Below are 12,594 nucleotides of genomic sequence, written 5' to 3'. Positions count from 1 at the left end.
CAGCGCGAGGGGCTCAAAGGCGGCAATTTTAGCGGCAACGGCGATGGGCCTGAATCGATTTCTACATTCGTTTGAAGCGGGAATCGAATTCGACGTTACTTTTGCGGTACTCGGACCGAATTGGCCGTAAAAGGCATATTTTAGTGTTTCTATGTAAGATATTGGCTATTGAATCTTGGGCGCGAGTTCACCTTCTCTCTAGGTTAGGCGCGATTCACAAGCGGGTAGGGGGGGGGTATAACGTGAATCGAAATCCGCATGGAATCGCTCGAACCAGTTTGCGTCGACTCGATTCGTTAGTGGTTCGGATCGTTGCAAGCCAGCTTTAAACGGGGCTCTCGCTCGCTGCTGTTTAACGAGAAAATCCGAGCTCGTCGGGCTGCCACGGTAGAGAGGAGAGAGATCAAGCCCCGCCGGAGGTTGTCACACGTCTCCGTGGATGCGTATTGCTTATTCGGACGTTAATTAAATATATTGCGGGGTCCGAGGCTCCGTGGGACTAGTGGAGGTCTGCCGGGGACGCGCGACGCTGCCCGGTAGGAATATGTAGGCCGCATGCGGTCGGAGTATTTTTTTAAAATAGATTTTTCTTAAAATAAAAATCGTAATACTTTTATTACAGCGTTGTTCTGAACGATCACGTTGCGATGCGTTGCGCGGGTTGTGTTTATAATTTTTTTAGATATATAAGAGGTTCATGATTTTGCCCTCAACGAGTCGTATGGGGCATTACTGTAATTATTGATGCGTTTACCCAGCAAAGGTTCTCAGAGTTTCGGGGATTTTCTTTCTGGAGGATCCTGCATTGATATGTTTGACCAATTTAATCAGCGAGCGTTTGGCATGTGTGAGGAACTGTATTCTATAAATAACCTGTTTAACACGAAGGCTTTCGCGACCCAATATCCATAATTTATATATTTTTGGGTTAGATCGCGTAAATGTGTGTTGTTAAACCCGCCACCACCCGACACAGCCAATTAGTAAGGTTTGTCACATAAACGGAACATATCAATTCGTTACCAGTACAGCACATCGGTGTGTTGGAAAGCAAACCCACATGTACCAACTATAATCACCCAGGAATGTCTGTCCTTAACGCTCGTGACGTCACTCCACATAGACCAGCCCCCCTAATTAATATTCATGAGCAGGTGACGTCCTCCAAATGGACACCCCCACCCCTCATTAATAATCATGAGCAGGTGACGTCACTCCACATCGAACAGCCCCCCTCATTAATAATCATAAGGTGACGTCCTCCAAATGGACACTCCCCCTCATTAATAATAATTATCGGCTGACGTCACTCCACATGGGGGAGGGGCGAGGCGCCTCCTCCCCCTCCTCGGCGTTAACTCACAACCCTCACTACAAAGGCTTATCACGTGACAAAGGCTTATCACGTGACGCGATCTCCGTAACGCTGTTGAGACATCAAAGTAAAAAGGACGCCGTGATGACCAAGGGAATATAACCTTCAAATGAAATAGCTCTTTGACACCGCGCCTTAATGCAATTAATATCACGTGGCGGTCTGCTTTTCGCTTGCAAGTTTCAGATTTACTGCAATACACCCGTCCTTGCACGGGCAAAAGGCGAGTTTACTAGATTAAAATAACCTGGGTGGTGCAAACTCTCCTGTTGAGTTCGCATTGCGGCACCTACCATAGTAATGTGGAATTTCCACCATTTACCCAGTGGAGCACCGCGACATTGCTTCAACAGATGATTTGGTGATGCTTGCCGCTGCTGTTGGCGCAATCACAGTTAACAAAAAACACTCAACTCATTCGTCAATAACTATGTGCCCTTAAACGGAAAAATATATAACGGGCGACGTTTCGGGCAGGAGTCCTTCATAGTTACGGAAATGTGCTATGATGACGCGCCAATTGCGAGAAACGTCGCCTCATATACCTTACTTTTTAAGGGAATAGAGTTTTTGACGAACGTCTTTTGAGGTGTTTTGTATTAACATAGTTTTATGTTAATGTGGCACATTAGGAATGGACCACTCTTTTAATTTTTTCCTCGTGTGTAACGTTAAAGTTAAAATCACGCAAAATAAAAGTCTAATGAAACCCTTCGTGGGCTTTTATGCATTACAACTTTTTTTATTTGGATAAAGAATGTACCTGGGTATCACGTGAACACTTTGAAATGGAAAAGGTGTCTGTTGGTACCGTTGTCTGCTATCCATCATCGGATCTGTAGGTGGCGATGTCTGTCAATCCTGGAACTGCTGTTGTGAAAAAGAGTGTCGCAGACAATCGTCAGCCCTTCTACCTATAAAACACACGTGGGGTCAAATATAATTAAAATGACAGCAACATTTTTGGCTGAAATTGCAATTCCTTTAACATTGCAAAAAATATGCAATTACATGGTTATGTCATGACATTCCCATTCTTCTTGGGTCTTTCGGTAAAGTCACGTAGATAGGTTTACTTTACCGAAAGACCCAAGCATATGAATTCCTGCAGTCACGAAAGCTTTAAGTCAAGATTCCCATTCTTGCTATCCCGGGTGTCAAATCAATACTGATTGATGGCAGCAGTGCGTTCAACTGTTTGCAAGGTTTTTGCCCACGAGTTGTAAATACTGCATGAGAATACTGAGGCGCACCAAGGAATGTGGGCCATTGACGTTTCGGTCACTACTCCTAATTAGGTAGGCGTTTCTGAGTTTAGCGGTAGGTACTGTTCACATTTACAAGATGAGTTGAAATCCAGCTGACCACCACCACCGGTATCTATTGAGGACTGATGGTTACTGGCTCAGACACTAAACTCGCATGCACTTGAGAATCTAGTTTAATCAAGTACGACCTCAACCTGGAATCGAACCCAGCAGGGTGTCAGTTCAGTGTCTCTGATGGCCATTTTTGTGGCCGCTGAGCCTCCCAACTCGAATAGATTCTGACTTTTGCTCACATGTGCATGCAGAGAATGCAGTGGGTTTCATGGCAGGAAAGGGCAAGTATCTGTAAAGGTCTGAATAGAACCACGGAAGTAGAAGAATTGTGGATGTAATCAGGATGTAGAGTTTTGCGAAGGGTGGGGCACGCGTGCTGAATAGAGGAGGGCAGGTGGGACATCGGAGTAGTCGGTTACCAGGGGGAAGAACTGCATTCAGGTTGTGGTAACACGAAAAGAGGATGTACACACGGAATTCTTGCTGTCAGGTCAAGAGACAGATCCATGGGCTACCTAAAAAGCCAAAAGCCACAATCGGTGATACAATTGTAACAGTGGGCCTCGGAGACCATTTGTGGACTGGACAACTAAAGTAAAGCAAAACGTAGTGGTATGAATTGTAATAACCTCTTGATCTTGTCGCTTAGTGTCGCTGCGTGGCAGTGGTGATGGTCCTGTAAGAGTTTTCCTTAAAGGACAATTCGACAGTGTAACCCGATAGCGGTGATGGTGAGACTTGACATTGGACGTTGCTGGTCAAATATCCACTGCTGCATTATCCTTATGATCTGGCCGAAGGAAGGATGTGATAGTGAGGCATGGCAATATTCATGACATTGACTGTAATTGACATCTTGATCCTGAGCCACCTGGCCACCTTGTTATTTGATTTACAGGCCGCGTTGAGGTGACAGGGAGGGAGTGGGTGAGTGATGGACAGGTCCCAGGTTCATGCGGAGGGGAGGCTGGAGGTGCGAGGGCTGGAGCTGGAGGTGAGGATGGAGGCGGGCGGCTCCAGCCTGAACGTCGAGGTGCAGGACCCCTACTCCGGAGACTGCTGGAGGGCAGACTTCCAGCCGTCGTGTACGTGCGCACTTCACGCATGCACCGCGCACAATCTGTGTGTGTGGATGGGTGCGTGCTTGTCTCATTAGCGTGTTCCTCCGGCAGGCTAGGCTGCAATGGCTGAGTCATATAGCCCACGTGGTCAGCCACCGCATGCCCAAGCGGTATCTCTTTGGTCAGATAGAGGAGCTGAACGGGCACGGCACGGGATAGAAAACAGATGGAAGAGGCTCGTGACGGATGCTACTGGGAAGTTGCCCTCCAGCAGCAACACAGGGCAGAGCGTTGACGCTCATGACAATAAGCAGAGCACTGGGCGGCTAACACGCAGTAAGTTGGCATCGTGGGGAGCATAGGTGGTGCGTCTGTCAGTTACCTCGGTTGACCCATAACATCTGGAATCGTCCTGTGACCTACCAGAAGCGAGCCTGCCTCACTCCACGTGGCATTAATGTGCACTTAGCGGTAATGTATTGGTTAGCACTCTGTCCTACGAACCCGGTGACCCGAGTTCGATTCCCGCTCATGGCCAACACCAGTGATGATTATCTGAACCAGTCCCAGGTCTCCCGTTCGTCGACTCGGCCTCAAATAAGTACCCGGTACAGTGTGTAAACATTGGTACTAGTGAGACAAAGGCGGCCAGGCGTGGTGCTGGCCACCCACCCCTTTCGTGTGCCATACCGGCCTTCATAGGTGCTCGCTAAACAGCACTTGCTCCAAGTCTGTTACGGCTATATGGGGGATCTTTGTCTTTTACATGTGCTTGTGATTTTTGTAGACGTTGAAGATCTGACGCATAAAACCGGAAACTTCAAACAATTCTCGGTGTTCTGCAGCATGCTTGAGTCGGCCATAACACAGGTGAGAGCCTCTCTGAAGCTTATGCCCAGGGGTTCTGAACCCTCACTGGACTGACAGTCCCCTGCAGCTGAGGTGTGGGCTTCTCAGCGAGATTACAAACGAAAGAAAGGCAAAACGCAGCGGACGAGACGATGCGAAATTGCAGTGCAAAAAGAGGAGACGGTCAAAGTTGGAGCAGGTTCGAGAAATTGCATCGTCGCATTTGCAGAACGGCAAATATCAACGCACATGGGACGGAGCAGAGGAGATGGAGCCGATATCCACGGTCACAGTGCATTCAGTAGACAGGGTACGATATTGTCAATCAGATTCCAGAGGATTAACTTATTTTTGTATTATTAATTTCCTTTATTCGTTAATATTAATTGAGAGCTCTTCTCTGCATACACTGCATTATGAAGGTTATTATTTAACACCCATAATCCACCAAGAGAGAGCATGCAGCTTTTGTAACCGTAGAATTGTTAATTTGTCAATCTGTCAATCACTATAGATCAGGGTGTGTGTGTATATACACACGCACGAAAATACAGCACTTTGTCAATTCTATAAATGTCCAAATGATGGGTCACTTTGTTGAGCTATCATTTGTGGCGAGGTTGCTTCTGAAAATTGAGTGAATACCTCAGTGGGCTTTGCCTGGTAGGATGGGGGGGATGGTTTAATGTTGTATTTGTTTGTCTTTGGGTGATTTGTTTATCTTTCTTGTACTTGGGACTGCTCTCATGTTTTTGGTTTGTTAGTTGGAACGTTCTTACCCCGTGCCCCTACTGGACATCTGTAAAAAAAGAGCTTTATGGCTCATCGGATTCCTTCAGCAGTATAAATAAATATTCTGATTCTGGTTTGACCATACTTCACCACACCATACTTCAGGGTCAGGACCACTCAAGTTAGCCATGGTTGGGAATTGAACTCGGGTCTCCAGGTGTAGTGTGATCATGACTACACCACCGCTCCACCCTTGTGATTAAGAGTCATTGTTTTTTTGTATTAGCAAAACTTCACTCTCATTATAATGGTTAAAAAAACATTCAATTCAAGATCACATTGCCACCCCTTCTCAATTCGATGCATTCATTCGATTGATTCTATGCATTCATTCAATTTGATGCATTCAATAGATTAATTCATTTCGATTCATTAATTCGTCCGGGCTGTGCTGTCAACTGTGTGGTGCCGTGGTTTAGATCGATTCGCAATCGCAGGGGTCACAGCTGCAAATCCCCACGTGGGGTTGATTCCACTCTGTCATCTCTGTGTATGTATGTCGAACTTCTTTCGCACCGTACGTAGCCAACCGTGCTAATCAGAAGTGCATGGGAAGGGGAGGAGGCATGGGTGCGAGGGGAGGGTAGGTTGGGGGGGGGGCTGCGGGTGGGGGGGCCTGGGAGGTACCACTTTCAGGAAGGGGGGGGGGGAGGTAGAATCAGTGTTTCGGTCGCCTGCGACTAACATGGGTTCTCGGTCCAGTCACAGACAGCTGTCCTCTGGAAAGACTCGCTACGGCAATGTGGAATTTCCATCCAACACTCGTTTGAACAGGAGGACTCTGACCGTTGTCGTTGACCCGACTCGGCTGTTTATTCAGAGCAGCGAGTCGGTGAGCCTTGACCTCCTGACCTATGCCGACTTGGAGCGAATGAGGAGCCGTAAAAGCGGGCCGGCCATGCGGTCAGCGCTGCATCCCTCCGCCGCCGCCGCCGCCGCCACCACTCCCAGTGGGGCCGCCAACCCAGCACTCAGCTCCAAGCGCTACCTCATTCTCATCTACACGGTGGAGTTTGACAGGTGCCCGGCCAGCAGCAGAGGCAGCAACAGCAGCATCACTGTTTCTTAATGCCATCACCACCGCCATTGTGATGGTGGCTGTGCACGTGGCCTGTAACCCAGCATCGCGGAGGCAAGGGTTGCTGGATCGCGTAAATGTTGTGAAACTCTCTTCCCCTCGTGGGAGTCGAGGAGGGGCCATGACTTTGCTCGCCAGGAGAAGGCGGCACTGCAAGTAGAATAAGCGGCATCCGTTTCTATCTGTACGGGGATAGAGTTTTGCCCCCTCGCATGCGTGGGGTTTTCTCTAGGTGCTCCAGTTTCCTCCCACTTGTATAATAAACATAACTCTTTGTTAATTGGCTTAAAACATCATAACATTTAAACTCGATGTAGCAGCAGGACCCTCCTGAAAAAGAGTCGTGCGACTCAGTGTGGCTCTCCTGGATAAATTAGTAAATTATTAATTACCATTATCACCGCTGTCACCATCAGCAGCTCCGCCAGCAGCAGCAGCATTTACAGCAATCACCGCTCATTAATACCATAGTTACCAGCACCACTGTCACCAGCAGGATTACTGTGATCGCCACCACCGTCACTATCATATGCAAAATCACCATCGGCATCCTAATAACACATCTCACTGCCAGCCAGCATTACTGATATCGTTGTCACTGTGCATGAATGCAGGCATACAGCTGCACATGGCACACAGATATACAGGCAGTCAAGCACAAAGTTGTACGTGCACACAGGTGTACATATACACAAGTGTACGTGCACACAGGTGTAGTCACACATGCACACAGGTGTATGTGCGTGCAGGTGTACACACATACAGGCACACAGTTGAGTGGGCCTGCCACAGCAGTCCTGCAGAACTCACCGTGTCCGCCCGTTCCCCCTGCGCAGGATCCACTACCCGCTGGCGCTGGGCTACGCGGGGCGCCCGGATACCGCCACCCTGCAGAGAGCCGTGCGCCAGCTCAAGGAGGAGCTGTCCCACCTGCGGGGTCACCCGGGCGTCGTGCAGGACCACAAGCACAGGGAGTGAGTGCGGCAGCCACGCTCGCCTCTCAACTCTGTGCCCGTCTCCCCCGCTGTATAGATCCTACGCACTGATGTATGCGCGTACTCTGTACGTGTCCATTCCATGCGCGTTTTGTACACGTACTTTGTTTAAAGGGTTGCTGCCGTGGTGTAACGCTGAGCACACGAAGTCTCGCAATCCGGAGGTCGTCGGCACGATCTCCCAGCGCCCCCAGTGTGAATGGGTAAACCGTGGTTAATTGATATGAAGACCACGTGTGGTGGGGGTAAAGTGTGATTCCTTCAACGTCAAATACCCTTTCGAGGGGCTCCTAGATCCTCCTCGGTGGAGGCCCCTCTGCCAGCAGTGGGACTGAGCAAGCAATTTCACACCTGCAGTTTTCCCCTTTTCCGCTCTGTAAACTCTAAAGCCTCCTCCCCTCCCCCATCGCGCACCAGGCTGGAGTCTCTCCAGCGCGACAAACGCGAGCTGGAGGCGCTCGTTGCCCGGCTGCAGAAGAGAGCGGAGGGTGGCGGCTGCGGCGGTGCGAGCGACGCCGGCGGCGTCGTCGGCGCCACGGCCGCCAAGGAGCTGCGCGTGCTGCGACGCCTCGTGTCGAGCCTCCAGGAGGAGCTGGGCCGGGAGAGAGCCAAGGCCCAGCGCTCGGCCGCCAAGAGGTCGCAGGAAATCCGCAAGCTCGACGACGAGGTGCAAGCGGCGACTGCGGCGATGGGAATTTTGTTGATCGTTTACACCGCCACCCTGAGCCTGGGGCCGTGTGACACAGCACGAGGCTGGGTGGCTCAGGGGGGTTCCTAGTGGCTGTGTCGGAAATCGTTGGTGCTGCGATGTCGTTGGTGCTGTTATGGCGTTGGCACCGTGATTGCGTTGGCTTAGTGATGGCATGGGTGCTGGGATAGTGCTGTCATCACGATGACGTTGGTGTCACGATGACGTTGGTGTCACGATGACGTTGGTGTCACGATGTTGATGTCACGATGACGTTGATGTCACGATGACGTTGGCGTCACGATGACGTTGATGTCACGATGACGTTGGCGTCACGATGACGTTGATGTCACGATGACGATGTCACGATGACGTTGGCGTCGCGATGACGTTGGCGTCGCGATGACGTTGGCGTCGCGATGACGTTGGCGTCGCGATGACGTTGGCGTCGCGATGACGTTGGCGCCGCGATGACGTTGGCGTCGCGATGACGTTGGCGCCGCGATGACGTTGGCGTCGCGATGACGTTGGCGCCGCGATGACGTTGGCGCCGCGATGACGTTGGCGCCGCGATGACGTTGGCGCCGCGATGACGTTGGCGCCGCGATGACGTTGGCGCCGCGATGACGTTGGCGTCGCGATGACGTTGGCGTCGCGATGACGTTGGCGTCGCGATGACGTTGGCGCCGCGATGACGTTGGCGTCGCGATGACGTTGGCGCCGCGATGACGTTGGCGCCGCGATGACGTTGGCGCCGCGATGACGTTGGCGCCGCGATGACGTTGGCGCCGCGATGACGTTGGCGTCGCGATGACGTTGGCGCCGCGATGACGTTGGCGTCGCGATGACGTTGGCGTCGCGATGACGTTGGTGTCACGATGACGTTGGTGTCACGATGACGTTGGTGCTGTGTGTCCGTTGGTGCAGCTGGAGGAGGCGCGAGCGTCGGAAAGGAGTCTCCGTGCCCGCGTCAAATGTCTCAGCACCGAGCTGGCTCTGTACAAGAGGGGGTGAGCGAGCCCACGCGCATGTTCAAAGATGCAACCAAAAAAAACACAACGGCTCTCGTAGATGTACAATGCACAACAAGATAATGTAATAATCATACGATCGCACATAACCCAGCGGTACAGCCATCGAGCGTGTCCACAGGCTGGAAGGCTCCAGGTGCCGGGCTGTGGCAGGGAGGGATAGTGGACAGTGGGTCGGGGAGGGGGGGGGCTCTTTAATTCTCAGCTCTTGGGGCCCACGACAACATCGCTGCCGCAACTCCATGAAGTGGTGCACGGATGAGCCGCTTAAAATTGATTCTCGCACTCACGATATGCAACATCGAATGGTGTGCATGAACATCGATTATTATTTAAGATTCGTGCAAAGTGCGTGAAGATCATATGCGAATGTTTTTGCTAACTTTAGGCTCTTCGTAATAATGGAGTAGAAAATTCACATGAGGATGACAGAACTGACAAGACAATGTAAACGAGATCTATACTAGAAATGGGATGGCATGACATACGAGGCAAATGAAGCAACTCAGACGAGGAATGGGACACTGCAAATTAAACTGCAACAAACAAGATGGTACAGATGAGAAATCGGGCAAGCGGGACGGAACAAACAATATAAAGGAGGTGGTAAAAACAAGACAAAAAGAGAGTAGGTTCTTCAATAATGACCTCGAATCGTGACGATTCCGCAAATCACCTGGGTGGTGACTCATGCTCTGACTGACTCACTGATGAACCGATGGACTAATTCACTGTTGGACAGGCAGACTGTCTCACTGATGGATGGATGGACTGTCACTGATGGACAGACTGACTCACTGATGGATGGACTGATTCACTGTTGGACAGGCAGACTGGCTCACTGATGGATGGATGGACTCACTGATGGACAGACTGACTCACTGATGTATGGACTGATTCACTGTTGGACAGGCAGACTGGCTCACTGATGGATGGATGGACTCACTGATGGATGGACTGACTTCTGATGGATGGACAGACTGAGTCACTGATGGACGGACTGACTCCCTGATGGACGGACTGACTCCCTGATGGATGGATAGACTGACTCACTGATGGACAGACTGACTCCCTGATGGACAGACTGACTCACTGATGGATGGATGGACAGACTGACTCCCTGATGGATGGATAGACTGACTCCCTGATGGACAGACTGACTCCCTGATGGACGGACTGACTCCCTGATGGATGGATAGACTGACTCCCTGATGGACAGACTGACTCCCTGATGGACAGACTGGCTCCCTGATGGATGGATGGATAGACTGAGTCACTGATGGACGGACTGAATCATTGATTGCCGGACTGGGCTCACTGACAGGGACGGGTGGACCGGCAGCTCGTTACTCAGACTCCTTGTGCCCCAGGAGGGTCACTCCCGTGCTGCCCCTAGCGGAGCGTTCCCGGGGCAGCGAGAGGGCGGCGTCCGGGGGTCCCGGAAGGGCCCGGGGTGAAGTTCGCTCCGCGTCCCGCGAGAGGGAGAGGACGGCGTCCAGGGAGGGGCGACCCCCCGTCCGTGGTCCCCGCTCACGGACCCCCTCCCTGTCGCCAGCCGGTGAGGACGGACACTCGCCCACTCGCCCACTCGCCCACTCGCCCACTTAAACGCTCTACCACTCATTCCCTACTCATCCACTCGTTCTCACACTCACCTGCTCACTCCTTGCTTATAAATTGCTCGCTCGCTCACTCATACACTCACCCACTCGCTCATTTGCGCACTCACTTACCCACTTGCTCATGTACTTACCCACTCACTCACTCCCCGTTCACTCACCCATGCACTCACCCACGCACTCACCCACCCACTTATGCACGCGCTAACTCACTTACACACTTGCTCACATGCTTACCCGCTCACTCACTCCCCGTTCACACACTTGCCCACTCATTCATTTCCCCCACTCACTGGTTCGCTCATTCACCCACTCACTCGCTTAGACACCCACCCTCTCACTCATTAACCATCTCCACTCATACATACACACACACCCACTCATTCACTTACTCGATCATTCGGCCACCCACCTATTTTGAATCTAATGAGATATTTGATAGTCTGTCAAAATTAAATCAAGAGTGTGAGAGTATGTATATAGAACTGAACATATGTTGATTGTATGTGTGCTTGTATATGTGTGTATACTGTGAATGTAATTGGTGTATGTACAGAGGGAAAAAAGTATTTGATCCCCTGCTGATTTTGTACGTTTGCCCACTGATCAGTCTATAATTTTAATGGTAAGTTTATTTGAACAGTGAGAGACAGAATAACAACAAAATCTAGAAATACGCATGTCAAAAATGTTATAAATTGATTTGCATTTTAATTAGGGAAATAAGTATATGACCCCTCTGCAAAACATGACTTAGTACTTGGTGGCAAAACCCTTGTTGGCAATCACAGAGGTCAGACGTTTCTCGTAGTTGGCCACCAGGTTTGCACACATCTCAGGAGGGATTTTGTCCACTCCTCTTTGCAGATCTTCCCCAAGTCATTAAGGTTTCGAGGCTGACGTTTGGCAACTCGAACCTTCAGCTCCCTCCACAGATTTCCTATGGGATTAAGGTCTGGAGACTGGTTAGGCCACTCCAAGACCTTAATGTGCTTCTTCTTGAGCCACTCCTTTGTTGCCTTGGCCGTGTGTTTGGGTCATTGTCATGCTGGAATACCAATCCACGACCCATTTTCAATGCCCTGGCTGAGGGAAGGAGGTTCTCACCCAAGATTTGACGGTACATGGCCCCGTCCATCGTCCCTTTGATGCGGGGAAGTTGTCCTGTCCCCTTAGCAGAAAAACACCCCCAAAGCATAATGTTTCCACCTCCATGTTTGACGGTGGGGATGGTGTTCTTGGGGTCATAGGCAGCATTCCTCCTCCTCCAAACACGGCGAGTTGAGTTGATGTCAAAGAGCTCCATTTTGGTCTCATCTGACCACAACACTTTCACCCAGTTGTCCTCTGAATCATTCAGATGTTAATTGGCAAACTTCAGACGGGCATGTATATGTGCTTTCTTGAGCAGGGGGACCTTGCGGGCGCTGCAGCATTTCAGTCCTTCACGGCGTAGTGTGTTACCAATTGTTTTCTTGGTGACTATGGTCCCAGCTTTCTTGAGATCATTGACAAGATCCTCTCGTGTAGTTCTGGGCTGATTCCTCACCGTTCTCATGATCATTGCAACTCCACGAGGTGAGATCTTGCATGGAGCCCCAGACCAAGCTGCTTGGCAATGGTCTTGTAGCCCATTCCAGCCTTGTGTAGGTCTACAATCTTGTCCCTGACATCCTTGGAGAGCTCTTTGGTCTTGGTCGTGGTGGAGAGTTTGGAATCTGATTGATTGCTTCTGTGGACAGGTGTCTTTTAGACAGGTAACAAGCTGAGATTAGGAGCACTCC

The 12,594-nt window shown here is 50.7% G+C and overlaps 1 protein-coding gene across 3 annotated transcripts in view; it reads left to right on the top strand.

The window, feature by feature from the left end:
• The first annotated feature begins 264 nt into the window (after positions 1-264).
• The window catches only part of CCDC61 (coiled-coil domain containing 61), a 21,315-nt gene continuing 8,985 nt past the window's right edge, over positions 265-12,594 (top strand). For all 3 annotated transcript variants that reach the window (XM_032956203.2, XM_032956204.2, XM_032956202.2), the window contains exons 1-8: positions 265-536; positions 3,596-3,782; positions 4,546-4,628; positions 6,220-6,419; positions 7,314-7,451; positions 7,890-8,139; positions 9,088-9,170; positions 10,562-10,749. In XM_032956203.2, coding sequence (XP_032812094.2) covers positions 3,632-3,782; positions 4,546-4,628; positions 6,220-6,419; positions 7,314-7,451; positions 7,890-8,139; positions 9,088-9,170; positions 10,562-10,749 — 1,093 coding nt within the window. In that variant the 5' untranslated portion in view covers positions 265-536; positions 3,596-3,631. The remainder of the gene's footprint in view (positions 537-3,595; positions 3,783-4,545; positions 4,629-6,219; positions 6,420-7,313; positions 7,452-7,889; positions 8,140-9,087; positions 9,171-10,561; positions 10,750-12,594) is intronic.

Source organism: Petromyzon marinus, chromosome 17 (genome assembly GCF_048934315.1).
Source record: "Petromyzon marinus isolate PM22_M1 ecotype Great Lakes invasive population chromosome 17, UKy_Petmar_22M1.pri1.0, whole genome shotgun sequence".
Classification (NCBI taxonomy): domain Eukaryota; kingdom Metazoa; phylum Chordata; class Hyperoartia; order Petromyzontiformes; family Petromyzontidae; genus Petromyzon; species Petromyzon marinus.
This window is presented reverse-complemented; position numbering and strand designations above follow the sequence as displayed.